The sequence below is a fragment of the Lissotriton helveticus genome, chromosome 11 (assembly GCF_964261635.1).
Source record: "Lissotriton helveticus chromosome 11, aLisHel1.1, whole genome shotgun sequence".
In the NCBI taxonomy this organism is placed as follows: Eukaryota; Metazoa; Chordata; class Amphibia; order Caudata; family Salamandridae; genus Lissotriton; species Lissotriton helveticus.
In genome coordinates this window covers 233,540,100-233,567,171 of record NC_136072.1, presented here as the reverse complement: position 1 = coordinate 233,567,171, position 27,072 = coordinate 233,540,100, and the positions used below count along the sequence as shown (strand labels likewise).

General features: G+C 43.5%; 1 protein-coding gene across 1 annotated transcript in view; it reads left to right on the top strand.

Moving 5' to 3' along the window:
• The window catches only part of LOC144791612 (von Willebrand factor A domain-containing protein 5A-like), a 680,207-nt gene extending 653,511 nt beyond the window's left edge, over nt 1–26,696 (top strand). Inside the window, exons 19-21 of the mRNA XM_078666339.1 lie at nt 1,841–1,977; nt 25,187–25,313; nt 25,587–26,696. Coding sequence (XP_078522465.1) covers nt 1,841–1,977; nt 25,187–25,313; nt 25,587–25,666 — 344 coding nt within the window. The 3' untranslated portion in view covers nt 25,667–26,696. The remainder of the gene's footprint in view (nt 1–1,840; nt 1,978–25,186; nt 25,314–25,586) is intronic.
• Nucleotides 26,697–27,072: the final 376 nt, after the last annotated feature.

Below are 27,072 nucleotides of genomic sequence, written 5' to 3'. Positions count from 1 at the left end.
CCCTTGCTATGATAACTCTACACAATTCATACAAATCCTATTGCAAACATCACCCTCACACCCTCACATCCCCTCACCCCCACATACCCTCACCCTCACATCCCCTCACCCTCACATCCCCTCACCCTCACATCCCCTCACCCTCACATCCCCTCACCCTCACATCCCCTCACCCTCACATCCCCTCACCCTCACATCCCCTCACCCACCCTCACACCCCCTCACCCCCCCTCACCCTCACCCCCCCTCACCCTCACCCCCCTCACCCTCACACCCCCTCACCCTCACACCCCCTCACCCTCACATCCCCTCACCCTCTCACCATCACACACCCTCACTCCCCCTCCCCCTCACTCCCCCTCCCCCTCACCCACCCTCACCCACCCTCACCCACCCTCACCCACCCTCACCCACCCTCACCCTCCCTCACCCACCCTCACTCACCCTCACACACCCTCACCAGCATAACATAACAAAATATAGCATAGCATAACAAATCACAGCATAGCATAACAACGAAAAGCATAGGATAGCAAAACATAGCATAGCATAACAAAGCATAGGATAGCAAAACGAAGCCTAGCATAGCAAAACACAACAAAGCATAGAATAGCATAAAAAAAATACAACAAAGCATAGCATAGCATAACAAAACACAGCATAGCATAACAAAACAATGCATAACATACCAAAACATAGCAAAACAAAGCATAGCATAATAAAACACATCAACAACATAGCATAGCATAACAAAACAAAGCATAGGATAGAAAAACTAAACATAGCATAGCAAAACATAACGAAACATAGCATAACAATACACAACACAACACATAGCATAGCAAAACATAGCATAGCTTAACAAAACGCAACAAAACAGAGCATAGCGAAACAAAACATATAATAGCATATCAAAGCATAGCAACCCAACACAACAAAGCATAGCGTAGCATAACAAAACATAGCATAGCAAAACAAAGCAAAGCATAATAAAACACAACAAAACAAGGCATATCATAACAAAACATAGCATACCATAACAACACAAAGCATAGCATAGCAAACCATAGCAAAACAAAACATAGGATAGCAAAACAAAAGATAGCATAGCATACAGCATCACTCAGCACCACCACAGCATCACTATGCACTACCACCGCATCACTCGTTCACCATCACAACATCACTCGGTACCACCACAGCATCAATCTGTGCAACCATTCAACAACTGGTTCAAATATGTTCTCTCAATGTTTCAAGCTTTATTACAAATGTAAAAAAGATGTTAATATTTCACTTCTGTTCTTGGTTTTTTGTCACAATAAAATACACTGAACATAATCTTCACAAAAGTTATTTACAAAACTTTAAGCTATTGCCATTATAAATTACAATAAATTTTATTTAAGTATTAAATATTGAAAAAAATTAAAAAGCCAGTGTTATTTGTAATATCAATACATGTAACTAACGAAAATATAACACATATTGCATTACAAATGCTATAGGTGTCACATTTATGAAAGTTATAACTATTGGCATTGTAAATGACAAAGCTATTAATTTCGCTATTTTAAAAAACAAAACCTAAATAAAACATTTGTCATTTACAATATCAATAGCTGAAACTTTCCCAATGCGAGACCTGTTGCATGCAAATGCTTGTTTAATATGGTTTGTATCTCAAGTTTGATGGGTCCGGTGAAATTTTCCATTGTCCTTTTGTATACCCGTCTCAAAGGGACGATTTCATTTGCAGGAATTTTGTTAAATTGGTTCATATATGTTAAATATTGGCAACTGCTCTTCTCTTATAATGTTTTCTGTATTTCTCTCTTAGTTGAACAGAAGGAGACAGACTCAGTCCTCAGACTTATTTCTCTGCAGAATGCTGATGGCTCCTGGTGCTTGAACACAGATTTTGCGTCTGCCCTGGGAACAACTGAAGAGAAGCTCGAGGCAAATAAACCTAACAAGGTAATAGTCAGTGGAAATATTGATTTTTGAGATTTTGAAACTTGAAATTAGTTTCTCCCGATGAGTGCAAGAGATCCTATCTCCAGTATGAGAATAACTTCCATCTGGGAAAGACCTGATGTGAACAGAAACTTTTTTTTGTTGTTCCAATTACTTTTAAAGAGAAGAAACAAGTAAGTTGCAGATACAATCCAATCAACAAAATATGATTGCCAAATGTATACATTGATTATGTTCTTCAAATAAATACCAATTTCCCTATGTAACACAGATTAATTGATCAATCGATTGCCAAATATGTACTGAGTTCTATCAGTTCCCGCGTCTCTTTGATATAAAAATTCCTTCTAGAATTAACTGTTGACCATATTTAGGGACATGTTGGTACTGGATTTTTTTTGCTGACTTTGTTCGAAAAGTTTTTGAGAAAATTGGGCTTTTTTAGTCACAGTGATGTCGGGTCCAAATGAATGTTATATCTGTACAGGTTTTGTTGCTGTTAGGAAATTCAGGTTTTGTCAAAGTTTGTGATCACATTGTTTTTTTATGTAATTGGTCCGTCTTTCCTTCTATGTGGCTTGAGAGTGGAACATAAAGATTTTAGTGCTATCACCAGAAGTATTTATTTTCAAAAAATTCACGTCTTATATTATAGTCTGCCTTAATTGCAGGAAATATAGCCCCCAATACTGTCTGTTTTATTGATGTGTATGCTGTATTCTGACCAAGGTTAATTTTGTAACTGTATGCTTTTTTTTTAAATTTTTAGTCAGCAAACAGCCACATCTCTTCAATTACAACATAAATACCCAGCATCCATATGAATACAGCAAGGGAAGGATAAAAGAAAAAAAAAGTACATTAATACATACATTCATAACCAATTAGCCAACGGAGACCAGAGCTTCTGTTCAAATGCCTTTTTCCTTTTTTCCCTTTGTTTTATATGCAGCAGTCTCTAAATAAAATATTGAAAGCAATCTTGATTGCCAATTACTAAAAACTGGCGGTTCAACATCTAACCAATGAGTTGTAACACAGAAACGGAAAATTGAAGTGCAAATAAATAAAAAACCCTCCTCTGCTAATGTTCTATTTCTGGTTAGATCTGTCTGGCGGCCCATGATTATCAATTCCGTTGAAAGCTGAACCTGTATCCCCAAACTGACATTCAAAAAATATTCCACATCGCTAATAAACTTATTTAGTTTGGGGCACATAAACATATGGGCCGAGTTTGCCGCTCTGAATCCACAGCGACTGCATTTGTCTCCTTTCCCAGATTTCCATTTGGCCAACCTCGCTGGTGTATAATACAAATCAAATAATGACATAAAATGCTGGATTTTTAAAGACCCATTAAGTAACACTTTCCTCGATAATTCAATTGCTCTTGCTAGGTCCAATCCTTCAACAGAGTTTTCTTTGCCATTTATCCTCCCATACTTCTATATCATCCTTCAATTTTTTAACAAAGAATTGATAAATTGGACCAATTTTACTTTTTTGTTCTAATTATTTCAATAATACTAACTTTTTCAGTCATTATCTGGTTTTGTATTTTCCTTTGATCCAAGAAACTTCTTAACTGTAAATATTTAAAAATCTGTCCGTTCCAAATTATAATTATGCTGTAAATAAAGAAAATAGACTATCTGGTTTCCTTGAAATAGGTCTCCTAATATGCGATTCCCTGCTGCACGCCACCTGGTCATTACCTGATCTCTAAATCTACTCGGTAATAAGAGACAACTATTAAAAGTCGTATAATAATTCAAATTTAAAGTCAGACCTAACCTGCTTTTAATTTTCCTCCAATTTTCATACACCGCCCACACAATTTTAAATGTTGTCTTTTTATAGTAACTGGGCTCTATTTCTCGAACCAGACATTGCTTAGCCTACTCACCAAGTACCATTTCATAAATTGATGGCCTAGTTGCTTCTTCTATTATAGCATCTTGAATGATCAAAACGCCCATATGTTTTAATAATGCCGCCCAATAATACAACCGAAAACTAGGAATCCCCCATCCCCCTCTCTCTCTAGGTAATATGCACCACTTCATCGCTCTCCTAGACCTACGGTGACTCCAGAGAAACATAGAGCACATTCTTATGGTCTTGACAAAAAAAGATGTAGGAAAGAGGAGAGGGATTGTACGAAATAAATACAAAAACTTCGGAAAAATTAACATCTTTAAAACGTTGCTCCGACCATATAACGATAAATGAAGATTAGTGGAGAAATGTGGCTCAATGGTTAGAGCGGCAGACCTTGATGCAGAGCTCTGGCTCGGGACCAGGGTTCGATTCCCGCCTTGGCGTGTCTCGGGCTCAAAATTCCTCTGACCTGATTTTCTCGCCTCAGTGCCTATTCTAATCATGGGTCCCACGCTGCAACTCTGGGCAATAGCTTGCTTAATCTCCACAATGGCCTCAACAGAGCTGGGATGCCTGGTTTCACCATGGGGGGTGCCCAGGAGTGGATACTTCACAAGGAAAGCCAGGAAGGGTTCCTTAGCGGTATGAGTACAAGCGCCGGGAGACCTGGTCCGGGTAGCTGCACGCTATACAAGTACAAAAACATTTACATTTATTGCCTTGTCCCACGTGTTATTACAACGTTCTTGGAAAAATCCCCAGCTATCCGAATTGACGCCTTCGGGTTAAAGTACAGAGCTTGAATTGCTTTGATAGTCCCTTGGAAATCCCTTCCAGACTAAGATAAGCCATAAAAAATGATAAGAAACCCTATCAAAGGCTTTTTCCGCGTCTAATAAAGCAACCGCTAAAGGAGAATTAGTTGCTTGAGACCAATCAAGGAGAGAAATTATTCTTTTAACGTGATCTGTAGTGTCACGCTTGAAGATAAAACCATGATGTCTTTTTGAGACTATATTAGACATATTATTTAATCTATTGGCTAGCACTTTTGAGTAAACTTTACTATCCACATTCAAAAGTGAAATTCGTCTATATGACCCCATCTCGGTTTCCTTCTTTCCCTTTTTTTAAAAAAAAATAACGATAATCGCTTCAGACCATGAGTCTGGGGGATTTCCCAAAAATGCCTATTGACATACATCAAGTAACTAATTTTTAAGAATCTTTCTGAAGGTGCGATAAAATTCAAGCGGAATGTTATCCGGTCCCATCGCTGTACCAAGAGATAAACTTCATAAAGCTTTTTCAATTTCATCCCAAGTTATGGGAGCGAATAACACCTCTTTTCGATTTCTGTGAGTCTAGTAGTTTCCAGACTATTCAGATAGTTCGCGACCCCTAACTCAAATGACGTCAATTCTAAGGGAGCTGTGTATAAATCTTGATAAAATTTGAGAAACGCTTCCAGAACCCCACCCTTAGTTTGTTGCATAGTCCCATTTGAATCCACCACCTTTTCAATCTCATTAGAAACTGTTTTATGCCGGAGTCTTTTTGCTAAAGTTCTACCCGTATTTTCGCTAAATTCAAATGCTTGTTTCTTATATTGATTATATTTAAGGGCAATTTGATCTGCAATATTAGAATAAGCCATAGCTCTTTTAATTGTTAGATCTCTCTGGGCTATACCGATGTGTTGGTCTAGTCTGATTGCTTTGGCAAGATTATATTCTGCCTCCATAACGAGATCACAATCATGCTTAGCTACCTTCTTCTTCCATCTCCCATTAGAGTAGCTAATAGTTTCCCCCCTGACTATCGCCTTAAAGGCGTCCCATAAAATCTGGTTCGGAGCGGTCTTTTTATTGAATTCAAAAAATTCCTGTATTACTTTAACCATGTGTTGACAATAATTTTCGTCCATCAGTAAATTCCTCTCAAAAGACCATAGTTGTTTCTTCTCCAGTGTATGCATACCAAGAGTTAATTCCAACATTAAGGGATTATGGTCGGAAACCAGCTTAGGGAGAATTTCTATCTTAAGTTTACCAACCATTTGCTGTGAGACAAAGAAATAATAGTCGTACCGATTTTTTTTTATGCGGATATATTCCAAACATCCTTGAGTCCATGCTCAACTGCTAAATCCCTCAGTGTCCTAAAAGTCCGGTACTTCCTTCTAGAATACCTTGTGTTCCCTCTAATATCAAAATCCGCCTCCAGGTGTATGTTCAAGTCCCCACTAATCATCACTGGTTGGCGCCAATGCGCTAATTCTACATTAATAGAGTTCAAGAGCTCGGCATCATCCACATTTGGTCCATATAGTGTACATAGCGTAAATCTATGCTGATTAGTCTTACATTCTACAAAGGCCCAGCATCCCCATTTATCTGCCAAACTCTTTACACACTTCACCGTTCCCCGTCTAATTAGGATAGCCACACCTGTCTTAATACCCCTTTGTTTTGAACGTACCACTAGCTCCAACCCTAAATTTTGCATCAATCCTCGTTTCCCCCACGCAATGTGTTTCTTGCAAACACAAAATCTCAACTTGAGATAGTTGTACGATTTTAGCCAATACATCTCTCTTCTTTCGATCATTGAGCCCACATATATTGCGTGTACATATCCTTTCCTATCCATTATCTAAAAGAAAAAGCAGAACATAAGCATACAAGAAATTAATAATCTGAGTATAATCAGTTCTCTTTGCCTCTTTTATAGAACTGTTCTTCAAGCGGCGTAATTCAAAAATAATCGAAACAAATACAAAAATAAGCATGGCTGCTGCTGACTTTTCACCCCCCCTCCACCACTCACCCTTCCCCTGCACCACCCCTACCTCCTCCCTCCCCACCCTGCCCACCCCCCCTCCCACTCCTGCCGACCCACCATATGAGTCACAGGGACAATCAGTCCCTGAAAATATGGAGTGCCGCCCCCCACCCCTTTTCCTAGGTCCGGAAGGAAAAATAAACAATACCTTAAATCAAACTAGATTTCACTTGAAGCATGGTACTCACACAGACAATCAAAAATATTGAATCAATTGCCAATTATAAAGCTCTCTCATATTTATAAAGACATCAGATATTCTTTTGCTTCAATTTCCGAAAAAACAACTTGGTTTGACCATTTAGAATCACTTTTAACTTAGCCAGACTTGGAGATAGATTGTAGCCCCTTTTTCTAGAAACCATGGAATAAGCTGTCGGAGATGCCATCGTTTCGAGACAGTCTGACAAAAATCAGGACGAACAAAGAAATTACAGGGTTTTGCCTGCCTTTTCTTATCTGGTCTAGCGAGACCAAACACTGCCTCACGAGCCAAAAAATTCGAAAATAGGACCAAAATTGCTCTAGGGCGATCCTCCTGCCCTTGTCTCCCCCTTTATATAGTAAATAGGAATCTATGTACCCTCTGAATCTCCATTGACCAGTCCCACAAGGTCAGTTCTGGGAATGCTTCTGCAAAAAGTTCACAAACAAATTTCCGAACATCTGCATCTTCTTTCTTTTCTGGAATTCCTAAAATACGTAGATTGTTCCTATGAGCCCGATTTTCTAACTCTGAGAGTTTATAGGTAATATCATCTCGCTGAGATCTAATGGTATTAATCTCTACTTTCTGTGCAGCGAGATCATCCTCTAGTGTGGAGATTCTTGTCTCCACTTCAGTTACTCTGAGCGCCATGTCAGAGCAGATGTAATCTCCCGCCGTACGGCATTCTGAACCTTCCTGCAGGTTGCCTGAGTCAGAGTATTTTCTGCCTTCATTTCAGATCTGTGTTTCATCATCGTGTGGTAAATCGTAGATAATGTAATTTCTTCATCAGGACTCTGCTCCCTTGTATTAGATTCCAAACTGCCTGTATTACCTTCCGAAACGGATTTCTCAATATTATCAGTATCCTGCGAGACCACATGTCCCACAATGCTCTCTCCTTGGAACACTGAATCAGGCATACCTTTCTCCATCTGCTTATTCTCTATAGGAAACTTAGTTGCGACTACTGCAGGGGCCGTAGATACCGCAATATCGGAAGGGGAAACAGAACCAGTCTCTTTATGACCATCCAATGTTTCAATTTCGTTACATTGTGGCTTTACTAAAGTATTTTTTGAGGCTTGTCTCTCAAACAGTTCGGGAAGAGTTTGAGCTCCCTGTTTATTCACCCGTGCAGCCACATTCGCCTTCACTGCACATTCAGCCCCCTTCCTCCTGTTCATACCTGCAGGGGATTGCTCTCCCTTTTCTGCCTCTCCTGGCTCTCTCTCTTTTCCATTCTCAGCGCCGTTGTTAGCAGGATTCACCTTGCCTCTCCGCATATATTGTTTGGGCGGCATGCTGCTGCTCCCCGCACCTCCACGACTCCGAGCTACCTGCCAGCAAGCTTGAATCGAAATATGCTGGAGTCGCCACACCGGGGCTCCAAGAAGCCGAAAAAGCACCAGCCAGGAAATCATCAGGCACGCCGAACACACGTGCATGTGCGGGGATGGGCTCGTGAACACGGAGCTAGCACACTCTCTGAGAAGCCAGTTCAAAAAATAGCAGAAATGCCAGAAGTTCCTTCGTTTTCAAGCATTCACCAAATCCGGAAGAGTCCACAAGAACATCCAGAAATATAAGGCAAGGCACATCGAGTAAAGCGGTGAGTAAGATGCTTCGATAACTCTCTCCTCCCGAACCCGGAGCAGGGACCGAGCTTCTCACACAGCCTTCCCTGCGGCCGCCATTTTGCCTCCTTGTAACTGTATGCTTTGTGAACAATGCAAAGTGAGGCTGTTCTTGACACCGTAACCAGTATGAAGTTAAAATACTATTGCAGTCATTGCAGTGTTTATTCGGACATGAAAGTAGTACCCCTTTGGCAAAATAAACTAATGTCTGAAAGCATTCTGACACAGGCAAGGCCAGTATCATGCTTTTGGAGTTAGTATGCAATCTGGTGATCACAAAAATGTTGAGTTTGGAATCTGTATTAATCCTGCTTCACCTAAACTGAAAGTTAATCTTGGCAAATGTGGTTGTTTTTTTTAAATCTCATACAGATTGTAATTAAGGACCATGTAAGCACTTTAAATTGAAGTTGAATTTCTTTTAGATGACTTTCCTACTGTCAATCGATGGAGCTTTAACAGGGCTAGAAAAACAGAGTTCATTTTATGCTATTGGTCCCTTTTTGGACACTGGGTGCACCATTTAATAAACTGACAACAATCTAAAGACATGGGTGTAGTCTAGTATAGCGCAATCAATGTCTCAAGTACAACTTTTTGTGTCACACTGGGGGAGAGATGTGGCGCGGCGGCCAGGGGCAACTGACGCTGGAATCTTTGGATCACGGTTCGATCCCTGCGCCGGCGGCAGATTAGCTCAGCACCATGTGACTCTGGGCAATAGCTTGCTTAATCTTCCCGACGGCCCCCAGCGCCTGGAGACCCTTACCGGTGATTGTTTGCACTTTACAAATTTGGATTATTGTTATTACTGTGGAGTACGCCTCGACTGGTGAAGGCAAAAGGATGGCACCTGGTTCATCTTCTCAAATAGAGCAAACAAGCTCACATTTTCATTCCAGAAGGATATCTCTAGACAAACAATGTGGCTGTCATTGGTGTATTTAGACTGATTATGTTTGAAGAGAAATAAAACAGATCTGCAGGTTTTAAGATAAAACAGGAGCAAGACAATTGACAATAACTGAATATTGTTGGAATATTGCTATAATGAAATAAAAAAATGAGTGCCATATATGTACTAGATTGTCAGCAGAAATTAACTTGCTTGTCACCGTTTCTTTAAAGGCAAGCAAATAAAGGAATAATAATAACTGATCCAACAGAGGTAGAAACATGGGATTTTTACTGGCAGGCTCAAAAAACTCAATTTCTGGTTTATAATAAAGAACTGTGAAATTATTGAAGACGTCCCTTCTGAGCAGTCAAGATAACTTTATAGAAGTAGTGGTTAAAAATTAATGGACACCCAGAAGTTGAAACACTAGATTTATCTTTGGCATGTATGTTTGATTTATAATAAACAATGTAACAGTAATGACTGCATATTTATAGACACTTATTTGGCATGAACCAAATCTAATAAAGGAGAATGGCGCACTAAATCATAAATATCCATCCGAGGTTACAAATCTTAAAATCACATTGAGGAAAATACAAAATTCAAAGAATTCATTGTATGTCAAATGTCATTGTATAGAGAGACAATAACACACAGAGATAAAGTAAATGTAACGTGGTACTCTTTTTTCCCATCCTACATCCCCTCATGCGATTAAAACCACAGGTGAAAAAATTTGCTGGTAACCTATGTTTAAAAACATAGCACTTAAAAGCAGCCTATCAACAATGAGTCTCCTAATAAGGATTCATTGTCTCTCCCTTTATTGAAATCAAAATGTTATTTACTTGTATTATTCAAAATGTGTGATGAGTAATAAAGCCATATGGTGTTTTAACTTTGCTTTTCCAAGCTGTGAATACCAGTAGTGTAACTGAAAGGGGACATCACTATTAGGCTAACCTCTACTTGTTAAAATGTGAGATCTTTATTCATATTGTCTATGTTTATGATCTGAGTTTAGGATACATCTAGTAGAGAAAATATAAATGGTACTGAAGAAAATTGGTAGTTCTTTTTGCATCATTACCTAATATCAACCTCTGCATATTCCTTTTTGGATTGTATAGGGCATACAGCATGAAGATAACAAGTGGCTCATGTTCTTTTGATGGGTTCTTTTGCCATTACATATGCCAAGGAATCTTGTTTGATCCATCCTCAACCTCCAGCTTCCAATATACATATCCAGAGGCAGCAACTGAAGTCTTAATTTTGCAAATACATTTGTTTGCAAATTATGGCTTGATGTAATCTAGTTGGCTCCTCTCTTAAAATACTTAAGGCTATACATTATCCACATTGTACTGAGCCCAACAATGATTCACCCAAATCCAATAGTTTTAGCTATTTTCATCATTGTTTTTCCCACTAAGTTAGGATTGGGTCGCAAGAGTATTATCCCCATCTCCAGTTCACAGAACAAGCAAAGCTAGACTCTCCAACAAAGTGGAGTATGCCACTAGTATACCTCATAACGTTATGGGTGTAGATATTGAAAAGCACCAAAGCTGAATTCAGAATGCTTAAGCTTTTGTATAGCATTCTTGTTTTATGAAGCTTACACTCCCACTTTAGCATAAAGTAAGCCCTGTAGAAGTAAGAGTAAATATTTATTGATGAAGCTTTTCTTGCTTATCTAAAATGTTCAAGAGGAGGCTACATAACTAAGCAATACGAATAGTTGGGATTCTCTTCATAGAATGGTCATTCCTCTTGTATACACTGGAAATACATGAATTTGAGTTTCATTTAAAAAAATCTGACATTCAATATGTTTTTGTTAACTAATTTAATCTATTTGTTGACTTTGAAACCTCAATACATAGTTAAAATCGTTATCAGTTGTATGTATTCAGTTCAGATTACGCCAATACCCTATGCCAGAAGGGTTGCAGAGCCACTCAGCTCCACACTATAGTTTTGGCTAAAATGGCCGAAGTGGTCAACCCGCTAGCAAACCCACTTCTGAACCTCTCCTTGAGTCGTGGGGTGGTACCACAGGCCTGGAAACAGGCGAATGTTATTCCCCTCCTCAAGAAACCTGGCCTGGACCCTGAGGTTCTGGCCAATTACAGGCCCATCTCTCTTATCCCTGCGTTGGTTAAGATCTTGGAGAAGCATGTGCACACCGTGCTCCAACTTTCTGGAATCGTACAATCTGCTGCACCCTACTCAATCTGGCTTCCGCCCCAATTTAAGCACCGAGACGGCGCTCTTGGAGGTGTCCGAGGCCATTAAAGAGGTACTGGACTCGGGGGGCAAGGCTATGCTTGTAATGCTAGATCTGTCGGCGGCTTTCGACACCGTCCCCCATGAGGGTCTCCTCGCCAGACTCCATGAGATCGGTCTGAGGGGGATGGTGTTCAGCTGGTTTAAATCATTTTTGGCTGGCCGTCGACAAACGGTCTGGGTCCCACCGAGCTCTGCCGTGATGCCGCCTTTGGGAGTCGGAGTTCCGCAGGGCTCTGTGTTGAGCCCGACTCTTTTTAACATCTTTATGACCCCTTTGGCAGCACTGGCCGAGTCTTTTGGGGCCCAGATCGTTTCCTATGCCGACGATACCCAGCTCCTCTTTATGTGTAGGAAAGGAGAAGATTTTGATGGAGAGAGTATCCGTGAGTGCCTTGGGGCTGTTTTCAAATGGTTCCAGCTAAACAGCCTCAAGTGCAACTCAGATACATCTGAGGTACTCTTCTTCGGCTGTCCATCCGAGCCAGATTGGCAGGAATGGTGGCCGGTTAACATGTTCCCTCCAGCGGGCTCGTCCCAGCTGGCAAAGAACTTGGGGATCAAGATTGACAATGGTCTGGCGTTAAGATCTCAGATCCTTGGTCTCACGGGAACATGTTTTGGCCTCCTCAGGATGCTTCGTAAGTTCCTTCCCTGCTCTCAGAGGAACATAGGAAGACGACGGTACAGGCCTTAATAGGCTCTAGACTGGACTACTCTAACGTTCTGTATCTTCGCCTGCCGGAATATCTTCTGGAACGGCTGCAGGTGGTCCAGAACTCGGCCGCAAGGGCCATTTTTGGTCTGTATAGGCGAGCCAGAGTTTCCGGTCTTTTGCAGTCGCTCCATTGGCTGCCTATCCGTAAGCGGATAGTCTTTAAGGCTTTGACTTTGGCCCATAAGGCTCTTCATGCATCGGGAGCCAAATATCTCCAGAAGAGGCTTGCCTTTTACCATCCGGCCAGATCTCTGAGGTCCGAATCACTGTTCCTTCCTGTGGTCCCACGAGTAAAAAGGGCTCGTATTGGAGGTCGCTCTTTTAAGCTGTTGGCGCCACAGCTTTGGAACACTCTGCCCTTAGCATTACGTAGTACTTCCAATCTGCTGAACTTTAGGAAGGGCCTTAAAACTTGGCTTTTCGCCCTTTAGGGTCCTCCTTCTTCTCTCTGCCGGGTCTGTTTTATTTCACTGTGTTGTTCTCCCTCTGTTTTGTTTTTTCAATTAAAGCGCCGGGACACTCCATGGAGTAGCCGTGCGCTATAAAAGTTTATATTAACATAACATAATATAACATATGGAGAAATGTTCCCTCCTCCCTACCACATCGTAGGCACTGGAGGGTGCCACCACCCCCATCCTCCAAAGATGGAGACTAGTATAGTACACGCGATGCACATACTTAAATTGGATAAAACAGTATCTGGTAGCTACTGCCTTGCCACGAGGACAAGCTATCGCCTCGGCCCAGTCGTCATCCGTCAAGTCTGGTATGTCAACCTACCACGCACTCCTCATTTTATGCAGGGTCGTGTTAGAGTGTGTCATCAACTTCTGGTATATCTGCCTTATTTGGTGTGCCCCTAGGTCACCCATAAGAAGGCGGCCTTCTAGCAGTTGAAATTCAGGGAGGTTGGTGACGTCTACAAGCGAGGGAGCCAAGACATGACGTAATTGGAGGTTCCTATAAAACTGGGTTTTGTGAAGATGGAATGCCTCCTGCAACCGCTGAAAAGATTTAAAGACCGTTCCCTGCAAGATGTCCCCCAAAGTAGAAATCCCAATTGTTGTTCGGCTGGCATGTGGTAAAGTCAAGACTATGCGCACTGTAGAGCAACTGCAGGATGGGAGTCCTCCCCATGGCCCCATGTTCAAATGCGGACGCCGGGTCCATAGGCGAATTATACCACCAGTTGTTAATGATCAACAGATAAGCCACCACATAATAGGAGTATACATCTGCAGCTACGATGCCTCCACAATAGGTGGATTGCATACATGTCTAAAGTGCCACTCTAACCGCCCCTCCCCCCCATAAAAATTTGTTGTGAATAGCGTTAATTTGAGTATACCACAACCGCAGGATATGGTAAGGGAAATTCTGCAAACAGTAAAGAATCCTGGGGAGAGAGACCTTTTTAAAAATGGCATAGCGCCCGTATAACGAGCGAGGTAGGGACGACCAAATAGCTGTCTTCTCTCGGAGATTGGCGAGGAGCGGTGTTATATTGTGTGACCACGAAATCTGCGGGCAGGGGGACACAAAAACTCACTGGTATTGAAACCCGTCTATGGTATGTTTTTACTGAGATGCCCAGGTGCCTCTGCCCTGATGGCTGCATACCAGGAATAGCACTGATTTAGCAGGGTTAGTATGAAGCCCAGAATTCTGGCCGAAGACCCAGAGGATCTGCAGAATACGGGGACCCAAAATCCAAGGGTCGGTCACAAAAATCAGGACATCATCTGCGTAGAGTGCCATGCTGCCTGGCTATGAATGTGGCCAGTCAAAGCCTCTGAGTACCGGATCCTGGCGGACCCACGCCACAAGGGGTTCCACCGCTAGGGCAAAGAGAAGAGGGGAAAGGGGGCAGCCCTGATGAGTACCACGACTAACTGGGAAGAAGGGAGAACGGTGGCCAGCTATATGTACAGAGGCCATGGGTTCCGTGTAGAGTAGGCACATGTAAGCTAAAATACGTGGAGCGAAATTGATCGCTTCTAGAAGTTTGAAGAGGTACTCCCAGCTAAGGGAGTCAAAGTCCTTGTCTATGTCTGCCAAAAGTAAGGCAGCAGGACGTCCTAACTCCGGGGCCAAGGCCATAGCATGGTGGACCCGGCGTATGTTATGTCGGGTGGCCCGATGCGGCATGAAGCCGGATTAGTCCATGTGGCAGGCCTGACTCCTGAATGCATGAGTCAGGCGGTCCGTCAGGACTTTACCCAGCAATTTGGATTCAAAGTTAATGAGGGTAATAGGACGGTATGGGGATGGATCCTCCTTTCAGCTTGAGCCAGTCCCGAGGGAGCAGCCGCCTCTCAATGGCTTCGTGGAAGGTCTCCAATAAATGCGGGCCCATCGTGTTCTTGTGGGAACCCCACAGGGAACCCGTTGGCTCTCGGAGCACGTCCTGGATGCATCACATTGACTGCAGGTGTTAATTCATCTATTGTAATGGGAGCGTCTAACTAATCCTTCACCTGATCGGATAGCCGCTGGGGGGGGGAATATCCTGCAGGAATTCCCCAATGATATCCCACAGAGTTGCTCTAGAGTGGACGTGGTCAACGTTCAGGGAGAGATAGTCATGAATCGCGGTGTGAAGGTACTCCTGGTAATCAGGATTGCGCAGATGCCACGGAGAAATCCGCCATTTGAGCAGGAGCCTCGAAAAATTTAGGAGGAGTGTCGCCTCAACAGGCAATTGATCCGATAACCCTCTCGGGAGATGTGAGACCTGGGAGAACCTGTGGACATAGCTCCGTGATGTGAACAGGTGGTCCAATCAGGACAGGGAGCCATGAACCACCGACATGTATGTGTAGCCTATCTCTCTGGGGTGGTATTCCCGCCACAAATCTGTCCAACCCAAAGGCCCCGCAACCAATGCCAATTTGGAGGTGCCGGAGGGAAGAGCCACCCCTGACCCTCGTCTCCTATCAAGTGGTGTCATAACTTCACTCCAGTCGCCACCAAATAGGGACAGACCCTCTGGGAGTTTGCCCCATAGCAGAGTCTCACCCTCCACAAACCAAGTCCCGAGGGTCCTCGAATCTACTAATGATTCTGATTCCGCAACTCTCATTGACAACCTGCTTAGTTTTGATATGACCCAACTAGTGTGTAAGCCCACCCACATTGCAGGACATACTCTTGACGGCATTTTCACCAACATTAATTTAAAATTTTCTTCCACTTTGCCTGTCCCATGGTCTGATCACAGGGCTGTCTTCTTTAATCTAAAATTTAATGACTCTGAAAGACACAGAAGACGCTTCCTGCCCCCGGAAAGCAAGTGTTCATGGAAACACTTAGACTCGAATCTGCTAGCAGTGGCTCTTGCCAACGACCCCCCAACATTTGAGCAATGTAGCATCGACACTGGAGCCTCCAGCTTTAACAGATGGATTGCTCAGGCTGCCGATGAGGTAGCTCCTCTGGAGTCCCGAGTGCCTAAGAAACGGTCGGCCACCGCCCAGTGGTATACAACGGAGTTGAAATTAATCAAACTCAAATGCCACAAAGCTGAGCGCATTTGGCGGTCCAACTACTGCGCTCTTAAAAAGGCCGAATACTCCAAAGCTCTGCAGGAGTACAAGGCAGCGATTTTTCAGGCCAAATCCACATTCTACACCGCCAGAATCCAAGAAGCCCCCCAACTCTGCCAGAGAGCTCTTTAAGACCGTTACCCTTCTGGCAAAAACCCCGCGATATACTATATTTACACCGGACCAGAACTTTGTCGGGAATATTGCTGCTTTTTTTCCAGAGCAAAGTACAGGCAGTTTATGACTGTCTTGGCACCGTAGCCACCAACTCCAATACCAGCCTTAACATCTCGGTCACTCCTAACCAGATCCCGGCAGTGGACACTGAGGAATCTTCACCTCCCATTTTCCCTGTCTTTTCTAGGTTTCCTATGCTAAAGGAGTCGGAGGTCGGGGACCTTCTCCTACAGATGAAATCAGGATCTCCACTGGATTCTTGCCCTCCGCACATTCTGCATTCTATTCCATTAGCTATAACTGGAGTATTGACCTCTCTATTAAACAAGGTTATAGGCTCAAACTCCTTCCCCTCAATCTGTAAGAAGGCCTGTATCCGCCCGATTCTGAAAAAAGACTCACTCAATCCCTCTGAAACTAAAAACTATCGGCCCATCTCCTGTCTGCCTCTACCAGCTAAAATCCTCGAGAAAGCCATGAACTTAGAACTGATGACTTTCCTTACGAAGAATAATCTTCTTGACTCTACACAACATGGCTTTCGAGCATGCCATTCAACTGAGTCAGCCCTTATCATGGCAACAGAAGATATCAGGAAGACCATGGACGACGGTAGAAGAACGGCCCTCATATTACTTGATTTAACCGCGGCGTTCGACACTGTCAATCATTCGGTCCTACTGAGTCGTCTGGAAAATCTGGGCATCTCCGATGCCGCTCTAGCCCTCTTAGCATAATTTCTGACAGGCAGAATCCAACAAGTCCACTGGGATGGACTTAAATCAGAGGAATTCACTCTTCCCGGAGGAGTCCCACAAGGGTCGGCATTATCACCAACCTTGTTCAATTTATATGTCACCCCCTTGGCGAAACTGATAAAATACCATGGCTTGAGATTAGTGTCTTATGCAGACGACACACAAATCATAGTGTCGGTCTCTGATTCCATTGAAGCAACTGCAGGCCGTTTCAGGAATTGCCTTCTCAGTGTTAAAAACTGGATGAGCCAAAACTTTCTCAAATTAAATACTGAGAAGACTGAAATCATAGAATTCGGTCAAAAGCCCTCGATATGGAGTCCGCTATGGTGGCCCCCGGAAGCTGGCTGTTGTCCTATCCCAGCCGAGAAGGTCAGAAACAACGGATTCTTACTGGACAAAAACCTCTCCTGCACAGCGCAGGTGAACCAAGTCACTTCAGCTTGTTTTCATATGATGAAGGTACTTAGAAAGATCTTGCCCTTTATTCCACCCACTTTAAAAAAGTCTGTCATTGCTGCCCTAGTAATGTCTCGGGTTGATTATTGCAACTCTCTCTATCTCGGTACAGGAGAGAAGCAATTGATCAAGCTGCAGGCTATCCAGAACGCGGCCGCCAGGGTTCTTCTGAACCTGCCAAAACGTCACCCCACCTCCCGGGCCATTCGAGAGCTGCACTGGCTGCCAATTAAGCGCAGAGTCCAGTTTAAAGCCCTCTGCTTGGCCCACAAAGTCGTTCACGGAAAAGGATCAGACGATCTGGCCAAACTTCTCCCGCGCTATGTGCCTAACCGAACTCTAAGATCGGCTAATCAAGACCTGGTCTGCGTGCCTAGAATCCGGAAAGTGCGTTGGGGGTGGAAAATCATTTTCTAATCAGGCCTCCAAACTCTGGAACTCATTGCCTGTCGAACTTCGCTCACAAGCCTCCAAACTGAGATTCAGAAAATCCCTGAAAACATGGCTGTTCTCCCTGCCCTGATCTGTCTCACATCACCTTCTATCCTACAGCGCCAAGACGCCGCGGCATTCGAGCGCTTAATAAAAACTTCAGTCAGTCAGAGGGCGGGGAGCATATACACTGCCCAGCGTGAGTGGTTCACCATAAAGTGTCCTTGTCAGGAAAACGGACCTACACCCAGGGTCCGTCCAAAGTTTGGTGTGGAGGAAGGGAACCAGGGCACGAATCGGAATAGCGGTCCCACGAGAGCCCCTAGTGAAATCAGCATGGAATACCTGTGGGAATCCAAACCTAGCTAGACAGGGAACCTTACTACCCACAAGATGAGTCTCCTGCAACAGAAGAATGTCGGCCCCATATCTTTTAGCCTGCCTGAGAATGGCCCCCTGTTTTACCTTGTTGATCAGCCTTTGGACATTCCACGTCACCACCAGTTTACCGTTATGGGAGCCCGTTGCCGGGAATGCCATTTATCTAGCCAGGGTCAAAAAGTAATGGTCTGCCAAGTGAAGAATGGGATGTGCATCTGCTTTAATAAACAAATAAAACATAACACTACATTTCTGAAACCCCCTCCTCTTCGATGCCCTCCCCGCACCCAATACTGCCAAGAACTAGGAGCATCTGTCGTGGTGGGGGTAACCTCCGGACCCAAACTGTGGATCTAGAGGCCCCCCTCCAATGGATCCCAACCACCCCAAAAAACATGAACCATGGGGATCTAGCGGCCACACTGGTCAGCCACCATGCGTGTCATCCAACTCTATCTAGCGCAAAACGCACAGGGTAAACCCAGCCCATGGACAATCAGGTAAACGATAATAGAAATATCACAAGCCGTGGGTCAATCAAGATGCTTGTACTGGACTAGAGTATCGACTGTCAGAGCCAGAGCGATGTCACCTCTTAGACTTTGTCCTGCGCGAACAATTCCACTGCGAGCCCCTCGGAGTCCAGTGGCAGCGGAGAATGTGCTTTCAGATGGGCCCTTTCATCCGACCAGGCAAAGACCACTTCGGGTGAATAAAAAAAAATGTTTTTGAGTTATAAATCACTCGGAGCCTGGCAGGATAAGTAGCATATAAGAGATGTTGAATTCGCACAGCCTCTGCTTCTGTGAAAGAGTGTCTTTGTTGCTGCACCAAGCGGATGTAGTCCGGAAAGATCATAAGGAGCCTGGAATCAAAGACAATCTTATCTTTATTGAAGCAGGCATATTGCAGTACTTCTCTGTCCGCATAGTTTATTAATTTGGCAATGACCATCCGTGGATTTTCTCCTGGGGGTAGCTTTCACGTAAGTGTCCGGTGATCCCTCTCGACCACAAAGCATGGTGAAATCCTGTCCGCCGGCTGCAGATCCGTAAGCCACGACTTAAGAAAATGGTCCATGGAGCCACCTTCACAACCCTCCAGAAAGCCTGCATTATCTGGGATGGGGCCAGGTGGTGGGTCCCCACTGGCGGACATTGCAAATTGGTCTAGGGTGCTCTGTTTCAGACCTGGGGCACCAGGTTTGTCTTTCCCTATTGTGAATCTCGCCAAGGAACAGTTCCGATTACTGCTGGGGCAAAGCTCGGCCCGGCAGGGTATGCATGGTCACGGGGGTGCCGGTCTGTCACCTCCGGGGCCTCTCCATAGGGCGCACCGCAGGAGGTCCTCACGATATCCGTCCGCTACTAGGTTACAAGTCGCACTGGATCTAATCCAGCCGCCTCCACAACCTGCAGCGAACAGCCAAGCAGGCCCCCTCTTAAAGAACCTGGCTTGCTGGACAACCAGCTCTCCGAGCACCCTGCAGTACCCCGGCATTCAAGGGCAGTGTCCTCTTCGGCAGTACAGATTGCTAGGGCGCGATGTGTCACCAAGTCCAGTGGCACCACACAGAAAGGCCCCACCCTCTAAACGCAGCCTCGGGGCCTGGACCAGCAATGCAGAGAGCTGTAGGGCCCAGCTGGCCGATGCCTGTTGTCTGGAGGCACTATGGGGAATCAAGATGGCGACAGGTGAATAAGCCAATCCGGGGCCCCAATCCGGGGCCTCAGGTCAGCCGCTTGTCTTCACGGCCGTGGGTAGACACCTCGTTGCGCAAAAGGCAAATGAGACCTAGCCGGACCCCCGGAGTTGTCTCACGGTCCAGGTACCGATCGATAACCAAGACCGACACCCAAGCAGGCCCAGTATGGCCAGGGCGCACGGCAGCCAGCCACCCCCGCTCAGCCCCCCAACGCCCCCTCTAACCTGCGACCACAGGAGTGGATGTCGTGCAAGGGGGCCACAGTACGGTCCTCGCGGCCTTTGAACTCGCACCAAATCCACCAGCGGAATCCTTCTTGGGCTAACACCAGCACCCCAGAAATTCCTCCGTCCTGTATCCTTTGGATTTGCTGCTCTGGAGTTGAATGGGGTAGGATTAATGTCTGATTAAGGTGGTGGGTGTGCGGAGCTCTTTCAAGCTGCGACTGCCATGATTGCTGGCCATGCCACGCCCTCTGAGGTCAAGGTTTTTTAGTAAAATGTACCTCATGCATAAGTAAAGCTGTGTTTAAATCTCACAACCACCTAATGTTGTTTTTTGTATGGCCAAGTGTCCTGTCCTATATAGCATAAAGCACCATCCAGGTGAGGATCACGTCACTTGATCTATTTGTTCTGACGGAAATGTGTAGAAAATGCATACAGTTATAGCCACACACTTTGCAGTTGAAGAAGGCTCCTGTATTTTTTTTTTTAACCTTAGGATTGTCTCTTTCAAGCATTATTGTTAGATAATCGGTGACCAAGCTCATGCCGTTTAGTTTCTAGTTTGACTCAGCTCACAAATATCTATAACACAATTTCTCTTTTTTCACCTGGAAAAAAAGATCAGTACTGTACTAGTTATTTGTCTGCTTCTGGCTATCCCGGGAGATTTCTTCAAGTGCTATTTTCTAGAGGCTAAAAGGCAATATATATGGTTACATTCATTTGTACACCTGGCTTTGAAATTAAGTGCTTTTAAAGAGTTTGATTTCATGCAGGATCTCATGTTGATACTATATGTATGTCTACGTGATGTAGGCGACCTTAATTCTTCAGTAACCTACTCTCTGATAGAAATGGGGCTTCTGGTTGGCCAGTGTATGCACCTAAGCCAGGCAGAACTCACCACTCTAGTCAGGGTAAGTTACACACCAATGATAACCTGTGCCCATGCTCTAGTAGCTTGGCGCAGAGCAATCAAACTTATAATCAGAGGCAATGTGTAATGCATTTGTGCAACATGCACAAAATAGTAAGCCAATGAATACACCTCAAAATGACTCCACACAGGTTTAGAACATTGCCAATATATATGTAAAATAAGATCAAAACGACAAAAATGTAATCGGATTCAGAGATATTCACAATTAAAGGAATCAAAGCAGTTCTTTAAGATATACGAGCATTGGTAAAATATGTTAAATACTGTAGTTCTGGAATCCGGTGCACTTCTTGTAGGTCAATTAGTGTCCCACTGTGGGTTTTGTAGTAGGCAATGAAAAGTACCCGAAGTGCAGCACGGTACTGCTGGGACCACTCTGGTCCTATTCAGTTAATCAAAATAAGTCCCGGTGACACTCAGTTGTGGGCTAGGGCCAGCTACTGGTGGTTATGGCCCGCCCGAGTCTGGGATACGCACAGGGTATGTTTTGGCGGCACCAGTAAAGTGTGTGTCTCCATTGTGAGGAGCACAGTACAGTGACGCCTGGACCGCTCGGATCCAAGTCAGGCAACTAAACACATCACTTCAGAATATGGCTGTGTGGCTTGGCTCAAAATACCTGGTCAGTTGTGAGGTAATTGAAGCTGCTCCTGGGGTCGCTGGGTGCTGGCAGTGAGGTTCACTGAACTTGCAAAACAGGCTACGGCTGCTCAGACTAGGGTGAGTAGTTAATGCTTGCTCTTCCGAGGTCGCCCTGCACTAACACTCGGATGCACAGGGGCCATGCTGAAGGAGGTTCCCGAGGTGTGTTGGCAGAAAAAGAAATGACACAACCGGAGAGGCTCTCCATCTGTAATCTTATTGCCCCGGCAACCAGTTGGGAGAGGTTTTTCAGCGCTCAGGTGCTGAATCAATATTGTGTCACCACAGGAATGCAGCTTCGGGACACCAGTTAGCCCTGAGCCAAAAAAAGACTCAATTACAGAAATAAACTGGTGTGGAGAAACCCACAGCATGCTAGGCTCATGGCAATCTGACAGCACTGTAGTTTCAGGAAAATGTAGATCTTGGGCTTGCAAGGTCTTTGATGTCCCTGAGTTGTCGGTGAGAACATGGGGCAAGCCAGCAAGCCCTTGAAGTCACTCTGGGGATGTTTAGTGCTTCAATCTTCTAGCAGGGCAGAGGTCAACAGGCAGCATGGCAGCGAAGTCAGGCACAGCAAGATGGGAAATCCTTCATCACTGTATCCTTTATTCCAGCGTAGCTTCTTCCAAGTCCAGTAGTGTACTAAAAACCTGGGGTCAGGGCCCCAGTACTTATACTCAAAAAATATTGTAGAAGAATGGGTGACTTCAAAGGGAACCTTTAAAAGTGTGGATCAATCCCTTTCAACCCAGCCCGTGCTCCAAACAATCTGGGGGGGGGGGGTAAATCAACCCTTGTTGTGAGGGAAGGACACACCTATACAAATGTAAGTGTGCCCCTCCTCTCCCAGCCCAGGAAGATAACAGTATGCAGATGAATGCAGATGTTACCCCTGTCACACCCAGCCCGTCCTGCGTTGTGGTTGTCTGAAAAGTATGCACCAAGTGTAGTTGTCACCCAGCTCTTGACGTGTGTTGGTGTCTGGCTGAATGGCACACAGTCCTAAGCACAGAGAAATATCCCACTTTCTATAAGGGGTGTTTATAAAATAGTAATGTAAAATCCAACTACCCCAGTAAGCAGGATTTGTCACCACTATTCAAACATACCAAACGTGGCATGTCACTCCTTACTGATCATAAAGTACCACTTACAAATAGATGAGTAGAGTCCCAATGCTCATCTATGAAAGGAGTAGGCCTCAAAGCAGTGGAAATGAAATACGCCATTTGTCACTACCAGGACATGCCACACATAAAGGTACATGTCCTACCTTTTACTTACACTGCACTGCTCTATAATAACCTTTACTTCTCGCTTCACTGAACCCAGATGCAACAACTATTTACTCATCGGTGGGGCCCGTAGCACCGTGAGTCGCACATACACATTACATCTGAATCAGTGACAAGGAGATAGAGCAGCTGGTTAGCGGTGTACCTAAGATTTATACTCTATACATTAAATACATTGACTTTATTCTATATATGCTAACATGTTACCAGGAAAACCCTACACCAAGGCACTCTACTGTTTGGTCAATAGATCATCTAGTAGAAGTTAGTTGATGGAGATTAAGACCAACTTAATCATAGTAATCCACATAAACATTAAAATTTTATTTTGTCATGACATTTTAATTAAATAAAACCACAACTCGAGTTAAAATTTTAATTTAGCTTTATTCATTTAGGAAACTAAATTGTAATTTATTCAGACAAGTAAGAATTTAGTCATTTATTTAGTACATGTTAAAAGAAAATGAAAATTAGAAATCATATTACCTAGCTCTGTTACAAAGAAATAACAGAGTTGCACAAGTCTCAATCTGCCTCTCTATTCTTCTCAACGCCTCAAAATAAAATCTCTGCATTCGGTCATCTTCATTGTTCCAAAAGTTAAAGTCCAAAAACATTTCAAAGTCTCTAGCACCATAAAATAGTTCAACCCGACAGCATGTCGTGGGGCAAAATAATTTCCAGGAGCAAGCTTTTTTTACCCTTTTCGAACAAGATCTTTTATACCCTTTTTCACTAAATATCTGACTAAAATTGAAACTTTCAAGGTCCACAGTTCATTCTGATTAGTCCATTAGTGGGGTGACTATGATCACCTCATCCATCTGTCATAACCGGTTCCCAAAATGCATAGTCATTCTCACCCTTTCCCATGAATGTCATCTCCGTTTATACTTGTCATTCATTCCATTTGTAACATTATTTTTCCTTTCCCATGTTCTCAGATGCAAAACAACTCTTGGCATTCTCTTGCACTCCTAGGTCAAGCTGATCTTGACATCGCTTGCTGGATGTACCAGGCACTTCTGCTGATTTTTTCATTTTCTCTCTGGCGCATGCGTAGACTCTCTCTCTCATTCAGGCTAACGATAACATTGCGGTCAGCAGCTATTTACAGCGCCCAGGCCACATAGGCCTCTATGAGAACTAGTGCGAAAACAAACACAATAAATGTTAAAATTTAGAATGATAGTTTTTCTGTTAACCTCCAACTTTTCTAATGTTCCCTATTGGTAAGTTACCTAGCAGAAGCATACACATAGCTTTACTTACTTACCAAGTGTATTTATTTTTCTTGCCACGATATGACATGCACATTTCATAAAAGCAAAACAAACATGCTATCTTCGTATTATGGCACTATATTAATATGACTCATTTACAATTATTAATTGATTAGACTTTTGCAAATAGCAGTTAATACCCACGTGCAATATTGATGTCTAAGTGCAATTTTGTTGGTTAATTATTCATGCTTCAGACGAATAGATTGATTATAGTTATGCGAGTGTAACTTCACAGGGGTACACAACAATTGTTTGTCTCACCCCTGCTCCATTGGCACCCTGCCCATAGGGCTACCTAGGGCCTACCTTAGATTTGACCTTTGTAAAATAAATGGGGAGTATAATGCTTGAAAAGTAGTTTTAAATGCCACGTTAAGGTGGCAGTAAACTGCACATGCATGCCCTGCAATGGCAGGCCTGAGACAGGTTTGAAAGGCTATGAAAAGCTACCTCTTTCGATGGCACAAGCAGTACTGCAGGACCACTTGTAGCATTTAATTTACAGGCCCTGGGTATATGGTATACTACTTTAGAAGGGACTTGTATGTAAATCAAATGTGTCAAACAGGTGTAAACCAGTCATACCATGTTTAGAGGAAAGCACATGCGCTTTAGCACATATTATCAGTGAGTGGTTTAGTGCCTAGAGTCCCAAAGCCAACAAAAAGGTAAAAGAAATAGGCGGAGAAAGGCATAACGTTTGAGGATAACCCGCCAAAAAGTGCCAGGTCCAACATTCTCTTTGTACATTTGTTCTTTACTAATTTTGAAGCATTCCTCTTTCTCTAGCATCCTCCTTCTATAAGGTTTTGTGGAGCTTACATGTACTGCTTCCTTTTACATTTCTTACTTTTTCCCCCCACTAGGATATTGATTCTTCTGTTTGGGCAACTGTTTTGGCTCTGATTTGGCTTCACAGCACTGGTGCTGACTGTAGAGATGAGTGGGAATTATTGGAATTGAAAGCACTATCATGGGTCAAGGCAAAGGCAGGTAAGACATTGAGCCTGGTATTGTCCTCTCACCCATCTCTTAATATGAGCCTGTGTCTCTCTCTTTTGACCTTAACATAATTGCTAGTGTGTGTCTTTGTTGCTTATCCACTGTCACCTTCTTTACGTTTCTCTCTCTCTCTTTCTCTCTCCCTCTCCCTCTGTTTTCTGTTTCTCCCTATCTTCTTTCCACACACGCTCCTTTGAGTTACAGCTGTCACTGTTTCACCAGCCTCCTTCTTATAAATTTTGTGTTTACTTTTTAATTTTCTAGGTTCCACTCTGGGAGGGTGTGTCACAGCTGGAAACTCCATCCTGAAGGCATCTGTGGATACTAAAGTGTTTGGATTGTGAGAGGCTAGACAGAATCACTTATTTCCTTTTCTGTCCTGGCTTGTGCTGATAGTTTGCTCCTTTTAATGCAATCTAGCTGCCAAAGAAATGTAAAAGTAAAGTAAACCTGTGCCTTTCGGAACATGTAGAAGGAACAATAGATTTTAAGAGGACAGAATTAACAAGTGGGTAATTGGTCACTTTATGATGTGTTTTTGCAGAAGCATGGAAAGCCTAAATCTACATTACATATATGTATGTACCCTGGAATTTAAACTGCAATAGGTTTAACAACTAGACGACCTCTTTACTATGCCTTCTCCATGGACAGTACTTTCTTATTAAAGTCCTAAGTTGCCACGTATTGCGATATCTGTATAAGGATTTAAAATATATTCATGGCGAATGAGATTCAGAAAATAAAAACTTTAGTATGCCATGCAGTACGAGTTTATTATATAGCTTTAAACATATTTCACAAGTGCAACAACTATCCATATCTAGAGGATCTACATCTTATTGTAACGAAAACAATAATTTAAAAAACTAAACATATCAAATATATACATTGGATCCTAGTTTGTTTTCAAAGTCCTGTTCGTTTAATGCTTACCCTGTCATTTTATGTAATCGCATGGGCTATAATTAAGATTTATGGGGAAAATTAGGTTTTGTACTATACACTAATATACAATGTTATATAGAATACAGATTAGTACATTGGAATGTTGAGCACTCAATTAAAGACTATGCAGTGCTCTGTGAATCTAATGGCTTGTAGAAGCCCGGAGCATCAACATTCTAATGTTTGTTCACAGCTGTTGCTGTGAAAAAAGGCCTCATGGAGCCCAAGGAGATTTTAATCCCCTCCGGCTCCGTGAGGCCTTTGTTTTACCATTTAGAACATTCTGCCCTCAAGGGGCGGATTTTTCTAATAGCTTTGGAGCCCTCCGTAGCAGGCTCTACCAGCCATTAATGGACTGCACCCGTGTTAAACGCTGAAGCGGGCCATTAATACCTCCTTCTGCGTCAGACTGAGAGGCAATAATAGTTACCGATCATTAAAATTCAGAGAAAGTATGCCTTTCCTCACACAAACTTGTTGTCCTTCTTGTGCATATTCTTTCTACATGAAGTCTACACTCCTAGGTGCTGTTATGATGTACTGAGTACTGTGATGTGGTATCATCGCAGAGACCTGGTTTGTCAACTGCCTCCATAAGAAGATGATTTACTTTCTATATCAAGATTGCATTGCAGCCAGACCTTTCCTACCATCAGCCAAATACCTCAGGCACTGTTTTAAGAGAAGTCATTGGATGGAAATGAGAAATAATGTTCCTAACTGTCAGGAGGCGTCAGCCATTCCTTATGTACATACTGCATTGTTCCAAGAGATGCCTGTGGTCTTTAGTAATTCGTTGTCC